The sequence below is a fragment of the Aquila chrysaetos genome, chromosome 7 (assembly GCF_900496995.4).
Source record: "Aquila chrysaetos chrysaetos chromosome 7, bAquChr1.4, whole genome shotgun sequence".
Classification (NCBI taxonomy): Eukaryota; Metazoa; Chordata; class Aves; order Accipitriformes; family Accipitridae; genus Aquila; species Aquila chrysaetos.
Genome location: NC_044010.1, coordinates 33,991,050 through 34,012,777, shown reverse-complemented (window position 1 = coordinate 34,012,777; position 21,728 = coordinate 33,991,050). Strand labels below are relative to the sequence as shown.

The following is a 21,728-nucleotide window of genomic DNA, read 5'->3' as shown; positions in this document are numbered from 1 at the left end:
ATCTATAATATTTATAGATACTTCTGGAACTATATTGATGGAATGAACTAATGAATTTAAGTCCAGCTACAAACAAACAAGCAAAATACAGCAGAAAGTTAAGCGAGGAAAAAAGGTAAAAGATAAAGGTAGTAAGGGAGACCTTTTCTAGTTACAGTTTTTAGTTTACAACTGCTTGTATCTGGCAAACAATCTGACGGCCTTCAGTTATTTGACATTTCCCTTTTCAGTGATAGGGGAACAGCACTGTGCTTCCAGGTCCCAAGGAGCATGCCAGTCAGCCACAGTCAAATCGCGCTGGCTATGGTGACACAGGCAAAACCATTTCAGGTTGGATCTTGATCTTCCAAAAGGTATCAACTGTGGTTAAAATTGTCTTTTATCAATTCCCTTGTTATGGTTTTAGCAATCTTGCACTTGACACTGTTGTCATTTGGAAAAAGAGCTCTGAATTCAGATCACAGCCTGTTTATAAGGTTTTGTTGTAAGGTGCCTTTGACTTAAAGGTGTACCATGCGTAGACCGTTAATGGCAAGTGACTAATGTGGCAAGATCGCATGCTTAATACTTGGGAAAGCACTCCCATTCCTAATCCCTTTCTTTTATATGGGAATTAATATTTGCCTTAGGAAGAGGAACCAACCAGTCATTTTAGGATGCACATACTAAGGCATTTTAGAGAAGGGGAGAAAATTCAACAGATTCAGATTCAACAAGGCTAAGTGCCAGGTCCTGCATTTGAGTCACAACAACCCCAGGCAATGCTACAAGTTTGGGGAAGAGTGGCTGGAAAGCTGCCTGGCAGAAAAGGACCTGGGGGTGTTGGTCAACAGCCAGCTGAATATGGGCCGGCCTGTGCCCAGGTGGCCAAGAAGGCCAACGGCATCCTGGCTTTTATCAGAAATAGTGTGGCCAGCAGGAGCAGGGAAGTGATTGTTCCCCTGTACTCAGCACTGGTGAGGCTGCACCTTGAGTACTGTGTTCAGTTTGGGGCCCCTCACTACAAGACAGACATGGAGGTGCTGGAGTGTGTCCAAAGAAGAGCAACAAAGCTGGTGAAGGGTCTAGAGAACAAGTCTTACGTGGAGCAGCTGATGGAACAGGGGTTGTTTAGCCTGGAGAAAAGAATGCTGAGGGGAGACCTTATCACTCTCTACAACTACCTGAAAGGAGGTTGTAGCAAGGTAGGTATCGGTCTCTTTTCCCAAGTAATGAGTGATAGGATGAGAAGAAATGGCCTCAAGTTGCACCAGGAGAGGTTTAGTTTGGATATTAGGAAAAATTTCTTCACCAAAAGTGTTGTCAAGCACTGGAACAGGTTGTCCAGGGAAGTGGTTGAGTCACCATCCCTGGAGGTATTTAAAAGATGTGCACACATGGCACTTAGGGACATGGTTTAGTGGTGGACTTGGCAGTGTTAGGTTTGCAGTTGCACTCAATAACCTTAAAGATCTTTTCCAGCCTAAATGATTCTATGATTCTATTCATTTTAACTGGAAAAAGAGCAAGCCTCCTAACTTGCCTACATCCCATAATGTTAATACATTCACAACCAAAAAGATAAGTGAGCACACAAAACTGTGGTAACAAAATACTTTACTAAAATATCATACATTGAATAGCTAGCTCAACATTCTCATGTTCTATGCAAATAATGCAAATATTGTCACGCATTTTATATTTACATTATATAGTAACCCGCAAAAATCCAAGAAGAGCAGCATTCCTGACAGATCCATTGCAGACAGTTAGCCCTTGTGTTCCATTCAGCTTTTATGTAAGGCAAATGTTTCATTACAAAAATCTGTATTCTCGAAAGTGCCTAGAAGGGTTATACCTCCTCAGTAATACCGAACCAGATGAGATGTGTGACCAAACGCTTCATGGACATTTTTGAAACTCCTAACCTAAACTAAGAATGTGTTAGCTGATGAGTTAGATTTGTGAAAAATGCATTCATTTTTCTATATTCAAAAACTGACCTTGTGTTGGAAGAAAGAGTATGCTGAAATGCACAACTCTAACCAGCTCTAAGACACTATCAGCTCTGCTGATTTTTACACTCCTTCCTACTAAATGAGAAGCAATGGAGTAACTTTTCAGAGTAACTTTTCAAAGCTATTCGTAAAAAACTGATACAGTGATCATCTGACCCAGAAAGCATAAAAATGTAGGATAGTGCACTACTTTTACAGATAAACTGCCCCAAAATTACCTAAATTCTTTTATTAGCCTATACAAAATTTTAAAAATAAGTATATGTACACTGCAGTATTGTGTTTACAGTTCTAGTTATATTTCCAATCTTTTTGTGATGGTCTTTTGTACGAAAATACACATAATTTGGCAGAAGGCCACTAGTATCTTTTGATTGTGTTAAAAGTCATGATCTGAGGCCTAAGCTGCAAAAGCTAATTTCATTTAGCTGATACATATAAACTGATTAGCACAGTGGCTTTGTTTAAATAAATGAATTTGCCTTACATGCAATCATCTACTTTTCTTAAATCACCTTTTCCAGCAGGATAACTTTATATTTTAAGTAATTAATTATTCATTTACTATATTCTTATTCAAAGCAGCCTACTGAATGGAGAGAATTATGAAATCAATTTCTAATTTATGCGAGCACAAAGAAAATCATATGTTGAGGAAAATAATGTGCAGCAAGCTAAAGCATTCACTTGGGAAGCTAATTTGCAAAAAGGAGAGGAACAGTCTATCTGAATCCATAACATTTCAAGCTGTACTTATTTCCTCCTCATCAGAGATTTAGCAGTGATAACCCAAATGCTTCAGATGATAGGCAGGCCATTAGACACTTAACAGCATATATTCAGTGGGGGCAAAATATTTCAAATACAGTAATAAAGAGAGGCATCTTGCATGAGCTACTGAGTTACAAGTAGACTCCCTGGAAACAGTATCCAGAATGGGATGGTTTCTTAAAACATGCCTGAGGAACTCATTCCCAATTCCATGGTAGCTGTGAATTTAGCCCCAAAAATATAGTGGTAGCATCTGCAAATGTGATTAACAAAGAATAGCACCACCTTCCCAGTCAGTAGGTATGTTCAAGTAATTAGGAACACTCCTGACCTAAAATAAAAGCCACAGTCAGGAAGTCTAGCAGAACTTGCCCCTCAAGGGTAACTTTTTTTATGATGATACAAAGCTACAAACTGCTCAGGTAAGACATATTTTAGTGCCACTCACAAGCAGCCACTGTTCAGGGAAGCAACCCAAAATACTGTTCCCTAATGGGAGACTTCACCCTTTGGCCACGAACTCAGCCTGACAGAAGACCAGCAGCTGCACCATCCCAGGAGCCACGTGCCACCATACTACTTGGATTTCAACACCTAGTGGAGGTGAACAAGTCAACACATCTGTACGTAAAAGAATAGCTATTCTGCTGAGATACAGGCTCCCTGGTACTGCACAGCTGGACTGGTCCTGCCAGCTAAGATAAGGTTGGCATCAGGCACAGAGGTGGAAGTGAGACCCACAAGGGACTGCAGGATTATTTCTCTCAGAACAAGAAGAAGTGAGGATGAACATTACGCTGCATTATGCTGTCCCAGCTCAGAGACCGTCTACCCCACAAAAGAGGGAGCTAGAAGAGGCCAGGAAGCATTCCTTTATGCTCAACATCTTTCCATAAATTAAAGCAATAGCCAGCTTGCACCTTGGGTAAAATAGCAATGAATGGCAAAAAGACATTTCTGCAGGTTACATGGAAAGAATAGTGATTAAAATGCTGTTGCTAGGCTTTATCAGTCTGACCCATTGCACCTACCGAAGGCAACAACAAAAGCAGATGTGCTACAGCAGGGCTTTGAGTCCAAGGGCAAATACGCCTGCAAAGTTGGCATGGGAGGCAGAAAGATGCTGTTCAACCCAGAGCTGGGCTGCCCACCCCCTGGCACAGGGTATGGGCTAGGGAAAGGCAAACACCTCCTTGGTTACCCACCCGACCGCCTGGACAGCCATATCCCTGCAAACACCATATATGCACCTATTTTCTGAATGGGAAACTTATTCTACCAAATAAACATTGTTTCTTTCATCATCAGTTGTTCAAAAATAAGTGCATGAGCTCAGGTTACTCTACATCAGAAGAAAATAAATAATATATTATTACCATTATTAAACACTTTTCAGGATGCGGCGTATTCCTGCTGAAAATATTTATCCTGCTCTTCAGACACAGGCAAGTAAAAAGAGACCCTTGGACAATCCTCACAAACTTCAATAAAAAGAAAAGAAATAATAAAAAACAAATAACCCCAAAGTAATAAAACATGTTTCCCTGTCTTTCCTCCATGTTTTTTACCACATTCAGTATACGTCCCCATCCCCAATGCCCTGCCCTGCTATCCCGGTGCAGTGTCTGGCCCTGGGTCCCCTCACTGGGCCCGATCCTGACCCCCACCTGTCATCACCAGGGCCCGGCCATCGCTGGCTTGACCTCAAACCTACCTCATCACCATGATACTGCCTTATGATCGGGACTCTTGGTTGGACATGGCCACTATCTGTCGGTCTGAACTGCTCCCTCGCATGAGTGTCTGGGGCTGAGCCCTCCTGGCTGTTGGATCCCCTCAGCTCCTGGCTTATCTTCCCCTAGGGAGCAGCCCTGCTTTTGCTGCTCTCTGAAAAATTCATTTCACACATAGTATAGGCATTCAATACTTCTTTGCTGATAAAACTGGCCTTTTCTTTGTGTGAAAGTAAATCAAACAGGAGTATTGCATAAGGCATGATTTTATGAACTCCTTTCTCCCTTCCCATAGCCCAAATGTATTTTTAACAGCATCTACTCTAAAGACTCAATTCCTTATCTCTGAAACCTACAAACATCCTAGTGATTTAATGAGTCTTTACTTGGTAATGAAATAAGAAAGGAGGCTCCGAGCCTGAATGATTACTTGGGTATATTTTCCCACTAGGTCTTGTTTAAAAGAGAAAAATCCTCCTGCCTTCTCCCTTACACACCCAGTTCCTCATAGGGAAAAATGTCTAAATCAGATGTACTGTTTAGCTCAGTGTAAGTGACTCTTGTTTAGCCTTGGCAAACCATTTACAGCAGCTTGCAAACAATCAAAGTGAGGCACAAATGTAAAAGATGTCTCCGGGGTGTATTTCAGAAGAAAGACAAGGACACTCTCCACTGAGCATGGATCTGGCTCTACCACGTATCATTTTCAGGAGGAGGCATATATAGGGAAAGAGTTGCAGTAGCCTTACACATTCACCAGGTGACCTGCAGTACCAAAGGTTGTCCCAAGAGCGCTGCATGGGCAAATTCTTCCATCTCTGCAAAAAAAATTGTGTAGACTGATGGAGGGGTCTGTGCCAGCATGCAGTTCTGCCCACACAGAGCTGGCTGCAAGGGCAGGGCTGCAGTTCCCTATGCCAGCAGGGGAACATCCTGACAGCTACCTGTTCTCGAATGCCTGCACAGATGGCTGCAAATTCAGTAATCTACCAAAGGGGACCAGGAAGACGGTGCAAATTTTCTTCTCTGAACAAAAGTACTTTCACTTTTAGGTTGGCACTGCAGAAATGTTCCCAGTCCTGTAACAGCAAGATCTGGAGGGCAGGTTTGCAGGCCTGCAACTTTCAGATAAAAATAATAGTTGCAACATGTAGAGAAGGGATATACAGAGGTGGGAGTGAATGGGAGCAAAAGAGGTTTGCACGTTCTTGAGCAGAAATAGAGTTTAAAATAACCATTAAAAATGTCTTTAATGTGATGGATCTACAGTTAATTGGGAGTTTTGCTGGAGTCAAGGGCAGCCCTGTAAATGCAGAGCATTTCAGTTTGTTAATTCAAGCAGGGAAGGTGCTAGAGCCTTCCTCCGTGATTTTCTGTCACTAAGTGATTCCAGTAGCTCAGCTGCTCAGATGGTTCTACTTCATGGCACATCACAATTTTCTTAAAGCGAGAAACAGAGAACCTAATCCTTTCTGGAAAAAACGTCTGCTCTGAATGAAGCTCCTCCAGCCGAATTTTTAATTTGGCAAGGCACAGTCCTATGAATACATCCTCCAGTTTAATGAACGAAACACTCTCTGAAACATTATAGATCTGACTAGCAACATCGGTGGATAAAACATAGCCAGTCCCGGAACAAAACGGTGGGTAGGTCTTTTCCGGATACTCTTCTCTACTCACATACCACTTACTCCCTCTTGTCCGTATGGGGTATTCATGCAGTTTTAAAAAGCCTGTGAAGAACCTAGTGGTCCTTTTTTTCCTTAGAAGAAGCTCAGTGAGGTAAAAAACATTGACAAACACATCTGTGTCGGTCTTCATCACAAAGCTGGACTGGTAACAAAATCTGTGAATCCATTCAATTCCCATCATGGTCTTCAAAGTCAAATTGTAATACGTGTCAGTAAAATTCTTTTGAATAATGTCTTTAAACTGCTGGCTTTCAGCAGCAATATCAGCCTGCTGGCTGAGATTCACAGTGCTTCCCAGGAGGAAGCATGTCACCAGGCGCTTGCCGGCGACTGTTCTCTCCTTCCCCCAGGTTTGCCGGATTGCCATCCTTGCATTAAGGTTGTGGTACGAGGATGTCACAAGCAGGACGAGGAAAGGAGGGTTCTTATGGCAGTCTATATCCGGGAGCTGCAAGAAGTTTCCTCCGATTCTCCTAAAAGTCTCTATGGGGAATATGTAATCCTGGCTGTTTTCACAGAATATGCAGAATTCAGTCAAATTGTTGTAAAAAACCCAGAAGCTAGCACAGCTGAGTCCTATGAGGCAAACAAACAGCCTGAATTTTCTGAAATCCATCTGAAAGAAACAAGAAGGAACAGCACATTAAAAAAAAAATCTTGCTCCTTTCAGTGCCGTATACCAAACTCCCAGCATAGGGATTTAAAGGCAGGTCATCTCTAATTGAAAGCTACCTATTTCAGGGCACTCGCCCACACGCATTTCTCTTAGTATCATTCCCACAAGATGTTCTGCTGGCAATCAAATCCACACTCATGCTTACTTGAATCTGCCCCCCAAGCCAGCATATCCTCAAAAATCCACAGAAGCACACCAGGTTACCCTGGCTGATGCCTCAGACCTCCTCCCCATTTTCAGCATCTTACAAACCATGACTTAGACCCACCAGGGCTCTCACAAGCCAGAGTGGAGAAGAAGTAGGTATGTGCCCATATCAGATGAGACACAATAACAGCAATAGGTTTTTTTTTAAATACCATGTTTCTCCATTTGTTTGAAAAGTGCCTCTGTCCCAGAGCCAGCAAGTGCTGTCCAGCTGACAGACCCAGCCAGGTTCCTCCCATCTTCATCTTCTTTGCGTCCTGTGGGGCTCTTGCAGCAACCCAGAAACTTCTCCCGATCTTTTTGCTGGAGGGGCTATGAGTCACATATTTGTCGTTGCGTTAGCTGCTCAGAAAAAAAAAACAACAGTGGGCCAGATTATTTGGATGTTTCACCTTTTTCAGAGTTTAGGTGACTCACTAGGCTATGCTGAGATGAGAAGGGGGTTGTCTGTACCCTCCTCTCCTTTCTAGGTGAAAGAAATCCAAACAATAACAACAATGTTCATTCATTCATCCTTGTAAGGGATTATATGTGCTGCATATCTGGTTACAAATCTAGTATAAATTTTGAGAGACAAAAATTATCAAAGCAAACCCAAAAAGGTCACAGTGCCAAAAAAATTACACATCACCATAAATTAACCTGGTGGGAAGACTATAAATCTTCAGTTACTCATTCCATTAACCCACAGGCCCACCAACTACTATTTTAGAGCACTAGGATGGGGGAATTTTTACCAGGGGGAAGGGCATTCCCCCTTTCTTAATGAAGAACTGGATCTGGCTTCCCATCTAAAAATACAGCAAACCAAGTTTACAATCCCCAGAGCTGTAGATTTCATGGAAATTTGATCTCTGCCTTTCGACCAGGAAGGTTCTGCCTAGACTCCCCAAAACACGTTAGTGCCCTCCTTTTGCTCAAATTCCCCTTTCCAAGCAATGAAAAGGTTTTGCGTTGCAGGCTTAAGTTCATTTTAAAGTCCAGCCAGGTGTTCCTGGGACCAAATCCAGCTCATTTTACCCATAAGAATAGTTCCATTAACTTCAGTCTCTATTCTCAAAAGCATGAAACAAACAGAACTGGAGTCCTGGTTTACTGAAATTCCTCCCACAGTGTAATGCATTTTTGCAATGATTCACTAATGATTTTTGAAAATATTTCAAAAGTTCGCCTTTCTTCTGCCATTTATATTTAAATTAACTTTGTCTTTAAATAGAGTGTTCCTCAGATCTGTTTTTTCTTGTATGTATAGCTCCCAGTAGTCTTGCAATTAACTCAAAAATTGCTTTAATTAAATACCTATGTAAAATTGTGCGAGAATATACATATGCATACATATATATATACACACACACACGCAAAAGATTATACAAAAATCTGCTCTGCATCTGTTCTCATGTTCTTCAGTGGCCTGGGAGGAAGAACATGAATATCCTGAAAATAGTGTTTTCAGGAAAGGTTGATGTTCTGAGGTTGACAACAGAGCTACAGAAGAGGTTCGCTCCTGTCACCAGCTCTCACAAGACTGTCTGAGGGTCTGACATTTCTCTGTCACAGGAATTCCAGAACATGTACAAACAGAAATCCTTCAAATACTGAAGTCACAAAGTAATTGAGAGCAATTTTGTATTAAAACCTTTTCAGAAATACTTAAGAGCAAGAAACCATAACATAATATGCTCATTTTACCAGATTTCAGTAGAATCAGACTAATGTGACTTGACCATATTTACTTCTTTCTTGTTTCTGGGTTTGTGTACTGGTAACAGATCTAAAAAAAAATTTAAAATGTCCCTGTTTTGGATGGCTGGGAGAGCAACCTCCCAATGTTCTGGCACATGTTTACCATTCTGCCTATCCAGAGCCAGAATGTCTTCCTTTTTCACTCCATGTATGAAGGAGCATACTTTATACAGATATATAAACACACACACAATTTATGTAAATTGTAAAACATATTTTATAAATTTTGCAGATCACACATATGTACGTGTATCATTTCCCAGCAGGTCCATGCCTACCACCAGCGGGTAGGCAGTGGCCTTAATAAAAAACACACACTTCCCGGAGCAAAGTCTCATTTGGTTTTGACAGTGTGAAGGCTGGAAAATAGTAGCTTTTGTCATCGGTTTAATCACCAAAAGCACATTCGGGCTTATCTGGAACTGGTAGGAATGGTGGTTTTTTTTCTCAGATGAAACATTTGCAATTACCCACAGAGGTTTTTGTGGAAGGGATTGGGGGGGAGGGCTTGCGAGGACCCAGATCACACCAGTAGCACCTTGGGCGTTCCCAGTGACGAGGGAGCCATCCAGATAACATGCCGCACCCTGCTCCAGGGACTTACACTGAGCCCTTGTCCCGTCCCTCCCCTCACCTGCAAACAGCAGGTTTAGATTCCTGCGTGAAGCAAATTCTCCACCTGCCCCTACTGCCTGAGAGAACTGCTATATATGAAGTACATATGGAAAACAATGGCTTCTGTTATATTGCAACAAGACAACACGGCTGTGACTGCATTTAGCAAAACCGTCACCGTCCAACCTAAAGTATCTTGCTCTACAGCAGAGATATGAACATAGGTTAGGTGTGACAAAACCTGTGGTTTCTAAATTATCTGTCACTGTATCTTTCCTCCTTTGCCTGCATCTGACAAACAATCTTGTGATTCAAGATTTCCAGCCTGCATGCACGTATCTCCATGGAACAGTCCTGGAGATGTTAATATGGAGGGAACAGTAAGTCTACAGGAGGTGGTCCAGAAAGCAGCGGAGAATTACCAGCAACCAATTGCTTTTCTAGAGGTCATTTTGAACAGCATCCTGTATTTTTGCATCAAAACAAATCTTTCTGGTTTTATAGAAAATCCTTTTGCATGATGGCATACTTGATTTTTCTCTCTGATCTGAGTCATAAATTGCAGTTTGTAATTATCTCAAAGCTTCTTCTATCTCCTATTGTTCCAGCTGCAAAATATTTTATGTAGGGCATTGCCAAAAAATTACCTGCTTCGTGTCCTAGAGAGTTGTTTGTTTAACCTGACTGGCACGGTGTCTCATGGCTCTGCGCAGATCCAAACGAGGTTCACACAAAAGCCTGGGACCCAAACAACGTGGGCTACAGGAGCCTGCAGCCTGGCGCTCCTCTCACACACGCCTGAAATGAACACATGAAGAAAAGAAGGTAGTCAAGGTCTGTGATCCAAATCAGTCGAACTGCAGCCCTCTACTTTGCAAGTGCTGATTTCCACCAGTGGCATGAACTTCCTCCTGTGTTCTGCCATGGTAAGCAGATTGGCTCTAGTGTCTCTCTGTTCACACCGCTGACCCTTGTGTTACTCCTTCATATTGCACGGTGGTAGGGCCATGGTAACTCCTGTGATAAGGCCTAGTTATTACATCAAAATTCATCTGACACCTCCTTTAGGTCTGTTAATAATTATCTAAACAGCACCAAGAGAGCAAGACTATAAAGCCACATAGATCAGGAAAAGCAATTTGCCCTGAGGCAGAGAGAGGTAAGTAGGTCTAGAGTCCCCCTGAGAAACAGATTCAAAATATCAATTTAAAGAAATAAAGTTTTCTTAATTTTTCTGGGGCAAAGCTACAGTCATGCCACTGAGTTCAGTGGACGATTGGCATTGGCTTTGCATTGAGGTCACACACATCAGCCAGGGAATGACGTGAACTGCAAATGACCAAAGTTCTTCTGACCATCTGCAAGAGTTGCCGCTTTGTCAACAGACACACAAGCAGCTGCGACAAGGCAGACCAAAAGCAGAGGTGTGACCTAAGTGCGTAAACAGGAGTTACGTCCTCAAATACTGCACAGTTAAGGTCAGCAGCGATATTCCCATTTTCCTTTCCTAATAATCAAAGGTAACATGTGCCCTGGTATAAGTACTAATTATACCTGCTAACTTTTGATTTTCCTTGGAATAAAGCCTCTAAATTGCTTTCTCAGAAGCTCAGCAGGACACAAAGAGGGATTAAACATGCATAGATAATAAGAAAATGTCAAGTACAGCAGGAAACATTTATTTTTTCCTAAATACAAGCATTTCAGAGGAGCAGCGGCCAGCTTGGAGCTCTCAAAGATGACATCGTCATGTCCCAAGGTTAGAGTGACTCAGGTTCATGGCTTTTCTTTGTCAGAATTAAGGTGAAACGACACCAGGGGAGTTTAAACAACAATCAACATTCATTCAACCTAGCTGACCTTGTCCAAGTACAAGTGAACTTATCAATATGAACCTTGCATCATGTCATTAAGCTGCTGTTTGAAAAGAGAAGGGAGGTGTAGAAAAAGAAGCAGAAAAAGGAACATGAAACTGTGTCAGAAGGAGAGCCCTCCCGTTGAGTCACGAGGTTCAGAGCAGACCCCCTTGCTTTCTGGACTCCTTCTCACAGAGGAGCCCGGGGCGGCGAGATCCACTCCTAGTCTCAGACTTGGTCATCGGTTTACGTTTAAAAGGATGAGGTGTAGGGGCTGTGGAAGAGAGAGAGAGAGAGAGAGAAAGAAAGAAAGAAAGGGAGAGAAAGAAAGAAAGAGAGAGGGAAAGGGTTTCACCAGTCCTGGGTCCAGTGTTGGTCCAGCCAGCCTAGAGATCCAGTTCCAGAGGGAGTGCACTGAGAACTCATTCTCCCTTCTTTTACAGTCGGTGGTCTCGACATGCACAGTTCACGTTTCCGGGGTTCTCCGGAATCGGTCTGGAGCTTGGCGGGGTCATTGGGGAGTTGCCTCTCTCTCCTTGCTGGCATGACCGCTTAAGACAGAAGCGCAGTCCCACCCTCTGGGGGGCCTCCTCCTCCAGACGCATACGCTGTGCTTCTTCTCCTGGTCGCTTAAGATAAGGAATTGCGGCTTTGGAGAAGCGCGGTCCCACCCTCCGGGGGGCCCTCTCCTCTGGCCACATTGTCCTGTTCACACAACTCCAGCATTTTTACAGAGGCCGTCTTCTCCACCAAAGCTCTTTAACGAATGTTTGAGACATTGACTGTAATTTGTCAGACTGTCACAGACGTTTCTGGCAAGGCAGTGGGTTCAGCAGTGGCTGGGCCGCTGTTTTTACGGGGAGACACGTGGGTGGCTGGGTTTCCCCCTTAGCCCAAGCTCGGAAGTCAAGGAGGGATGACCAGGTGCCTCTGGCCCAGCAGCTTTCGCCTGTCCCCCCACTCCTGGAGCAGGATGCTGCCCAGCGCCTGCCAGACCTTGTCAGGAACAGCAGCACCCACTCAGGTCCCACATAGGACTACCGAAAACAGTGGTGGTGAACCTCTACTCGAAATAAGGGGTCGCACGAGGACAGGCCCTGCCTCGTCCTCTGGGAGCACTGGCTGGCTCCTCCTGTCCCACGCGCTCGGTGGCAGCATCCCGCGGAGCCATGCGAGCCGGTGGTGCCACTTCCAGCCGAAAGAACTGCCTGCAAACAGCTACCGAGGTGATGAGGCTAAATGTCTCCTTCCTGGCCCTTTAAAATGCCACTTTTCAGAGGGAGGTTTTTATGGCAACATGTATTAACAATGTCCTTGCCCAAACCAAAAGTCAAGATGTGCAGGCAAGAAGGATGGAAACCTAAACAGGGTACAGGACGAGGGAAAAACTTTTTCTGCCGCCCTTACAGTCAGACCATGGAAAACCTTTTTCCCTCTGCTACCTCCCACCAGCCTCTGCTATCAGGATTGTCTCTCCTTGTCAGTCTGTCAGTGAGTCAAAGCAAGACATTGTTCCTCTGCTTCATACATGCCAGTTTCTATCATTTAATCACTGAGTTGCTATGCACTTTATTTACAGCCAAATTCTCTCCCTTTTTTTCCTTTCTTTTTTTCCTTTTTCTTCTTTCTTTTTTTTTCCTTTGGGGGGGGGGGGGTGTCGTTTTTTGTCTCTTTGGGTTTTTTGTCACTCTTTTTTGCAATGCTGCTTGGGGAGTTAGCTTTCCCAGCTCCTCCCCAGGCACCTCTGTGCTACCCCCAGCCTGCCATGATGGGGTGTGCTTGGGGAGAGGTGCTCTGAGGGGTGGGTGGTTTTGATGCTTAAAATAAGCCTCTGGCTCTCCAGAAAGGCCACAATGTTTTACAGCTGGGGAGCTGACTCTGGGGAGTGGGTGAGCCATTTGCCCACGGTCACAGACCCACGGCAGGAGTCTCCATCTCCAAACCCTAAGCGATCAATTAGACAACAGATAGAAAAGGAGCATTATTGTTACTGATTTGCAAATCCTACTATGTTGCCTGGCTTGTGCTCTGTCATTATATTACTAATACCCATTTCGCTGATTGACCCTGTAACTTTAACAGCAGATTGAATCTCCTTTGTAGAAGGTTGGGCTGGTTTTATTTTCTACTTTAGATTTTAATAAGAAAAGAAAAGAAATAATTTTTTAAAAAAGATGAAGAGTAGAAACAAGTCAAGCTGTGGATTTAATAGTTCTAGGGGAAAAAACATATTAGAGTGATAATTTAAATTTTACATTAATATTAATCCCAATAAAATGTCATGCATATATACATAATACAGTTCTATACAGATATATGCATACAACTGTATTGGTTTTAGCAGTGTGACCAACACAGCCTAACACTGGTATACTTATAATAAGCAAAGAAAATTTTTCCCAGCAATCAAAGAAAAACCATGACCAAAACCAAAGAGACTTTAAAATATAAACTGGTTAAAATTCAGTTACTGAGTAAAGGTCGCTGAAAGGTTCACCTGCATGCCCCAGATCTCCTCCCATCATGCTATGACAGAGGCAGTTTCAGAAGACCCACCTGACACGCTGTGACTCCTTAACCTTATCACTTCAGAGGAAAGTTTCCACCATTTCCTTCTTTGAATCACGTTTGCTGTACTACAGAGGGTAATGTACTTGTGGTTAACCACAGTGCCAGCACATGCATAGAAACATAACCTTAACACGGCAGCTCTCTCAGAGGCAACGCAGAGGCGTAGAAGGGGTTTTGCATGCAGCATTCACCCGTTAAAGGGTGCATCCTTATTATTACAAGGGAAAGAACAAACATTTGCGTGTCTCATCCACTGGAAAACACAGTCTTTCCAGTTCAGATACAGAAGTGTCACCTCAGGTGTGGAGATTTCCATTACTAAAATGGCTGCAATGGCCCAGACCAGAGGTCCACATGGCCTCTGGGTTCTGCCAGAGACTACCCGGGCCACTGATGCCTAAAGGAGAATAAAGATCATGGTGAGCATATTCTCACAGACGGAAGGCATTTATGGCACAGGGATCTTCTGAATCAGAGGCTGCATCTTCCTCTTTATTAAAAAAATCATCCAGAGCCATTAGCTCTCGGTGCACCTTGATCTCATGCACCCAACCATGACCACTTGCTCATGACATTCATTTGAAAAAGCCAAACAGCACCCTCAGACCAAAATGCTGTTTTTCCCTGAAAACCAGCAAAACGTTTGGCAGGAGGTGAAGTTGCTCCCATAATGTCACAGGAAAGAAGTGCTGCCTCTGAAGAGTCAAAAAGAAATGTATTTCCAGGGACTTTAGCCAAGTCAAGAAAGCTTACTTCTATTTTAAAATATAATTTTGCTTTTCCAAGCTGCCTGCAAAATTCTCTTGATGAATCCTGGCCCTAGAAAGCCCACCAAAATGTCAGCTTGGATATGTAGTAAGGCCAGATCCCTTTTCCAGGAAGGAGAAAGATGAGAAAGATGTTGCAGTGGAGGTTGCCATATGGGTTGTTAGGCACCCTGTTGCAAAGTTCAGACTATCAACGCAGAGAAACTGTACAGGACAGCCATTAGAGTCCAGCCCCCGGTGCAGGTGCTTTTTGTCCTTGTTAGGAGCATATTTGGACAGTTTTGACTTAATCCACTTCTACAGGCGACCCAAACACAGCTGGCAGGCAACCAGCAAAGAGGCACCCTCTCTCGTAGGCAGAGAGAACAGCAATGCCTCTGGGGCGCTCCCTCCTTGTTCTCCCAGAAGGACCTTTCCTTGTCTTGGTAGTCATTTTTTCCAAACATTCAGCCTAAAAGTCTTCTCTTTCTGTCTCTGCCTTCCTTTCACCCCCTGTGTACCAAACGTCCCTTTCTGGGTTTCTCTTCAATGCTAATAGACTCGCTTCTTCTAATGCTCCCTCTATTGCTACAATAAAAATCTTCCCCCATCTTCTGTTTATCACTGATGCTAATGAGCATATTTAACTTTTATAAGAATTGCCTCATGAATCAGCAATTTTACTAGTTACTATTTTACTTGCTATATTCCAAACTCCAGATCTCACCAAAGATGAGCAATTGTCCACGATGGGATGAATCAGAGCAACTTTACCCTACATAAACCCATGGTTCATTGTGCTGAGCAGGAAGAAAAATCCGAGTCACAGCCACACTCTTATCTTCATAAACAAATAAAGCAATGAGAAAAATTCTGCTTTAAGCTCTTGCTGTCAACGCTAGGACTCCAAAAGCCTGATTCTCTGAGCTATAGAAGCACCGTTCTTCAGAAATTGTATGTCTGTGTCCCCCCCCAAATTTATTTATTGCACCCTCATTTACAAGTAGTGTTACTCATTGGATTTTTTATCTTAATGAGAAAGAAAAATCAACCTTAAAATAGTATTTCAGACAGGATGAGGGTCTTGCTCTTCTCCCTCGGAAGCAAACTCAAGATACACGGAGTAAGAAGTAAAAGAGCACTGCAGAGACAAGATAGCTATGCAGATTGTACAAAAAGTGTTCAAAACAGGAAAAATTACCAATAAAGACATTCCAACGTCACTCATAAATCTTTCATAAAGACAGTGCTGATCAGCCCTGCCAATACCATTGTAGGATAAGGACTGGTCAGGATGCTACCTTTCAGATGTTTTTTTCCCCTATTTTAAGCTGGGGCAACACTTGCACGGAGTAGGTAAGCCTGGTGCTCCTGCCGTTCTGTGCCCTTTTGTTTCATGCTGCCACTTGGCACACTCATTTTTTAGTGTTTGCAGCTTTATTCTTCCCCTGTCAGTACAACAGTTGAACTAGGTCTTTGCATTTACATGTCTATTAAAGAAGCAGTCTGGTACTTTAGGAGGATAACGTTCCTGGGCATCACATAGTTTCCACTCAGGGCAGAGACAGCCCAGGGACAGCCACTCAGACTCCCCTCACCGCCCCGGCCCTGTGCCAAATGCTAACCAGGAGGGATGGTGTCCAGCTTCTCTTTTGATTAGCAGGACTAAGGCAGAAAGCAGAGGAACAGAAATCCCACCGTGGGGCCCTCACGCTGGCAAATACTTTGCAAAAAACTACTTGGCTTTAAAAGTGCTGGTTATACACAGTAATGTTTGCAGGATCAGGCCCAACGGCTGTTTTTTTAATTCCTTACTTGTACCTCATAGATCTTCTTCTTTTTAAGTATTTTATCCAAGGTCTCAGCAAACACGCAGGACAGCGAGGAAAACACTGCCCTGTATTTGTCCTAACAAATCCTGGTCTTTATCTGGGGACAGGTTCACGGGCTGCCAAAATGTTTCCCCGTGATAAAGCACACACCAAATCCTCTGGCAAACGAGATTCCTTATTAGTTCCTTCTCACCCTCAAATCAGTCTACCCCTCATGCCAATTAGCGCGATGCACCTCATCGCCCGTTTTACCAGAGGACGGGCGTTGCGGTCCGGAGCCCTCAGCCGAACCCCACGCGCCGTGGGGCCGCACGCTGCTCGGCTCGGGCGAGTGGCTTCCCTGGGCAGGGAGCTCTGGACCTCGATCCCGGCTGTCCCACCTGCCGCCCCCTCTCGGCTTATTCTCCTAACCCAGCCGCGGCGGTCAGCGAGTTTCGGCACAGTCGGTGACGGGGGTCCAAGGGCGCGTCCGTGGGCAAACGGACTCCCCTGCCCACGGTCATACCTGCAGTCGGAGTTACGGAAAGGAACGGGCAGCTCCGCACCTCCGACGCTGCAACGCTTCCTCCGGCGGCTCTGGCCATGTTGCACGGGAGCTGCAGCGAGCGGGCGGGCTGCCCTTCCTACCGGGGGGCACCGGCTACGCTTTGTGAAGTCTCCCCCGATCCCCCCGCAGCCCGGCCATCCCGAGTGAAGCGGTGCGTGATCGTCTGTGTCTCCGGAGCGAGAAGCGAGGGAAGGCAGCGATGCCGCAGCGGTAACCGGAGCTCGCCGCCCGTCTCTTCCCTCTCTCCCTCCTCCCTCCCTCTCTCCCTCCCTCTCTCTGCCTCCCTCCCTCCCTCTCTCCCGTAGGTAACAGACCAACTGTACCGCTGCAGCTCCATCGGCAGGGAAGGGAAAGTTAGGAACTGTCTGCAAATGTTTTTCTTTTGAATATTTTGGATGGGAGGGGGGAGGCAATGGCCTCCCAGCCGCGTGAGCAGTGCTCACGGAGCTGGAAATCGTGTCAGAGCGGAGCCAGCCCTTCCCAGCGCTGGGAAAGTTCAGCTCCGCGCTCCCAATTACAGGCAGCGCTGCCTTGATTTGCACAGTGGGAGAGAAATCTCCCTCTACTAAAAGGGCTGCTTTGAGGCACCCTTGGAGTCACGGGATTTTCCCTGATAAGGAATGGCAATCTGGTGAAAAGGGCAAAGGGGAGCAAACGCGACCCTGCGCGTGCCCCCGGGCAGCAGCGCCGGCGGGGTGGCAGCACCCATTTCCCAGTCCTCGGTCTCCGCTCTCTGCCCGGCCACTTCATCGCCCCTCTCCTCGGATCCCTGTCTTTGCTTGACCCCCGACACTTTGCTGTTCGGGCACCAGCTCGGGTTCAGCACGGGGCTCGGCCCCGGGCATAGTCAAGCCTTTGCTTTAGGGCTGGTCCGAGTCCAGGCGAGACGTCCGATCCCTTTCCAGGGCCACTTTCAATACTTCTTGGTGCAAGTGGAGAAGTGCAGCATTTTTACCTTTGTATATATGCAAACTGTCCCCCAGTAATAGCAATCACTGGCAGTTTCACATGACAACAAGTACTGGAGGAAACGGCTTCAGGGAAAAACATTTCTCTCCTAAGGGCTGCAAGCTCAAGCAGAGAAAAATATTTCCAAATAAATGTTATGGATAAAGCAGCCCATTTAATAGCAAAATACCCACTAACAATTCAGGGAGTTTGAATTTCTAGCAAGAAATATTCGCTTTGATTTGTCATTGTCATTTTGAAACAGGTTGTTCTAGCGCAGCATAAAAAACAAGAGACGAATCAATCACTATGGGCTGCTGGCAGCTCCCTTTCTCCTCCCCCTCCACTCCAAGGCTAGAGATGGATAGATGTAGTGAAGGAGACATAAAAAATGCTGTTTGCTTGTTCTACTTTGCAGGAGAAATACAAGTAAGAAGACAGGTTCAGATCCACTTCCAAATTTCCTGCAGAGAGAACTGCTCCAAAAAAGCATGGGGGTTTGCCTTTTTTTTTTTTTTTAGGCAAAAAACTAAACCCAGGTAGCTTTAGTTTCCTCTAAAGAGGAAGCATTAGCTAAAGAACCTAGAATGCCTGTGCCTCCATCTGCATGCATGACTATCTACCTCTGGTGCTCCAAGTTCCTAAAAACCCCTTTCCTTTAGTTTTGGGAAACTGCTAACTTTGTCACAGTCTGACCTACAAAGTCTGAGAGATACTGGACACACAAAAGCTTCTGCAACCAGATTTCCTGCCCTCCACCTGGACGTGGGACATTTTCCCATAAGAAATGGGAAACCAGCAGAGGGCTGGAGTTCACACCTCTACCCGCACAGCTGCTGCACATCCCATCACTCACCGGCAGCCCTCGGGGCAGTCCTAGCCAAAGAGTGTACTGAAATGGGAATGCGTTGCCGTTTCAAATAAAACCTGTTTCAACTCCCTTCAGCCGTGCCAGTGACAGGTTACTGCTCCCAGCTTGCTTTGTGAGTTTTAGCAGTTTGCTTCTCTGCAGCTCTTAGCCTGCCCAGCTGTCGGTAAAGCCAGGGAGACTTGAGGGCATTCGGTCTCTGGCAGGACTGCACGCTGAAAAGCACACACTGCGCTCGGAGATTACACAGGCTAAGGTCTGGGAGGGGCAGAAGAGGAAGAAAAATAAACTCTGAAATATCTAGCCTTTGTGCTGGAAAAAAAAACAACGTGCAAAATCAACTTCTCTATACCTCTGATTCAGGATTGTGCTTGCTGTGTAAGCCCACCCCTACACCAGCAAAGCGTTTAAGCAGAGTAATGTAAACATATGCTTATATTTCATTAGCAGTAAATCTCAGTCAACATATGTCTACATGAAGTCAAGCCTCAAAGAGTGAGTCAGGGCCTAAATCAGTGTTGTAATTGAACTAAAATAATCTAAGCCTTCTCTAAATGCACATAGCTTTAACCTGTCACATCAAATGAAAATTATATACTTAAACTATAATCTTCCTCTTGCCTTAGTCATCAAAAGAGGCTAGATCAAATTAAAAAAAAGGGGCATGGATGGCGTTCAGCTGACTGAGGAGGAGGTGGGGCTCACGGAGCAGGATATTCAGCTTGAACCAAGGGGCATTTCTGCCTTCCAAACCAGACTCATCCCCAGACTCGGCTCCCCCAGCAGGCCCATTCATGTCGCTCCTTTCTCCTTCAAGCAGGAAACTGGCAGCTTGAAACACCGATTGCATTGGTGGCTCTATATTGTCACCTCCCTTGACAAGTAACGTTGGTTGGACGTGGTCTCGCTAAGTGACAGTTAATATTTCCACACACAAGCTTGTTCAAGCATAAGGCAGGCAGAGGTAAGGTCGGACTGCAAACACCCATCAAAAGATGCCGTTGTTTGGTTTGGGTTTAGGTTTGTTGCATTTTGTTTTGTAGCACTGTGAAAAATGTGAATAGGAGCTCTGTCCTTGGGTGTTTCTGAATGCATGTGCTGGTAAGACAGCTGTGGGGGAAGGCAGAGAAGCACTTGCAGCTGAAGAGGGTAAGTGATTTACAGGCTGCGTACTTGGTGTAGCTGTGTGATGTTTTAATGGCTTTAACCTGACTGCATGGGAAGTTTCAAGGCTATTCACTTTAATGCAAAATGAAATCCAATTTTTATACAGAAGTTTTCAAGACTTTTCTACAGTGAATCTACACAGATTTATTTCAGTCAGGAGGAGGACTTTTGTTGAAATAACAGCATAATCTCTTCAATGAGCACAGTTTATGCTATAAAGGCATTAATAGCAGTGCAGATTAATCTAATATGAGGAAAATCTTCACCAATAAAACCTACTTGTATAGCAGCAAAATGGTTTCTATCCTCAGATTTACAGCATTGTAATTCTACTGATGCAAAACCATATCTTTGGCAGACTGTGCAAGCTCTATTGATAAACTAGGCACACCAGATACCTCACTAGGTATGAAGCTTTATCCATATAACAGCACCCCTGCTAGGGGGAAAGGTGGGAATAATGCCCAGTTAATTATATCAAAATCTGTAAAGTTCTACAATAACTTGTGCAAACAAGGCTTAAATACCTCTCAGCTTCAGCAGCTAACGAAGTAAGCGGGCAGCCAGTGTTGTGTACTATTGCCCACAGGCGACTCCTGTACCGGTCAATGCTCCTGGGGCTGCGGCTCACCCTACTTTAATCCCTTGGAGCACAGAAGGGTTTCTCCTGCTGACCTGCATTCACCCTGCGTCCTGTGTTTCCTCCTTACCTTACCTTCCCCCACCCACTTCTCTGTTGTGCTTAAATGAATCGGCAGGTGGGGTTTTGAGCTGTGTGTAGGTAAACTTACTAATGTTTTTTAAATCTAGATATTTTTGTCTAGCCACTGCCTGAAGAGCAAAGAAAGCTGAATTTGCCCATCTTCATATCCCATTTCCACTCACTTCTGCAGCACGCTGATGGGTACAGCCTCTCCTGGGTGCAGTTGTGTGCGGTGGCACAGTGTGGAGGGTTGGGACAGGGACAGGGAGGGACGAAACTGTTTCCTTCCTTGGCAGGGTTGGGTTCAGTGCTACAGCAGCAACAGCACTACCGGTCTACTGCACACCACTGAAAAAAAAAGGACTAAGTGCATTTTAAAGGAAGTTTATGGAAAGCAATGCTCCCATTCAAAAAACCATGCTCACTGTTAATATGACTCTAAGCGTTATACTCATTCAGTTGCTTTGAATTCTTCTTCACAGCAGATTGCACCTGGTTGGTGAACCTCAGTTGTAGCATACTACATCCCAACAAGAAGCCACTTATGAAAATGCTGGAGACCAAACAGTCAGGCAAAAAACTCTTTGACAAATAGTTTCCCATAAGAATTTCACGTGGAGGGAAAAATCTTAAGCTGCCCATAGCCGTTCACACCCTAACTTTACATACATGAATAAAGCTAATCAGGAAAAAGACATTAACAAGTCAGTTAATGGAACTGCTTAAATACACTGCTTGGGCTTTAAAAGCTTCTTTCATTGATCTTCACAAAGGATATGGTGTTCTTAACACTAGTTTTGTTTATGCATGCCTAACACCAGCTTCTACCCTTTATTTGCAAGAAAGCATGCTAGTAATATGTGAATAAAGTTTTATTCAGAGGTACAAAGTAAAGTGTTCTGATTTTCTTTAACATATATTGCTATTGATTTTTTGCTAGCTTAGCCAAACTCTTACAGTCTATTTATTTCTGTATGGACCCATGAATAGGCCTTGAAAACTTAGAAGAACTTCAGTGAGTCCAGGAGTGTCTCCACCTCCTGCTGAAGCTGTGAAT

The 21,728-nt window shown here is 44.4% G+C and overlaps 1 protein-coding gene across 8 annotated transcripts in view; it reads right to left on the bottom strand.

The window, feature by feature from the left end:
* Positions 1-1,579: 1,579 nt before the first annotated feature.
* Positions 1,580-21,728, bottom strand: part of B3GALT5 (beta-1,3-galactosyltransferase 5) — a 32,677-nt gene continuing 12,528 nt past the window's right edge. The window contains exons 1-5 of one of the 8 annotated variants that reach the window (XR_003924385.1): positions 16,984-17,248; positions 10,081-10,231; positions 7,228-7,417; positions 5,446-6,808; positions 1,580-5,319 (exon numbers count right to left, since the gene is read on the bottom strand). Coding sequence is in view for 7 of the 8 variants with exons in the window: in XM_030020794.1 (XP_029876654.1) it covers positions 5,852-6,808; positions 7,228-7,320 (1,050 nt within the window). In the remaining variant the exon portion in view is untranslated. Of the gene's footprint in view, positions 6,809-7,227; positions 7,418-9,452; positions 9,486-10,080; positions 11,585-16,943; positions 17,250-18,789; positions 18,863-21,728 lie in introns of those variants that run through there. The other 7 variants (XM_030020794.1, XM_030020790.1, XM_030020791.1 and 4 more) reach the window with 7 other exon arrangements.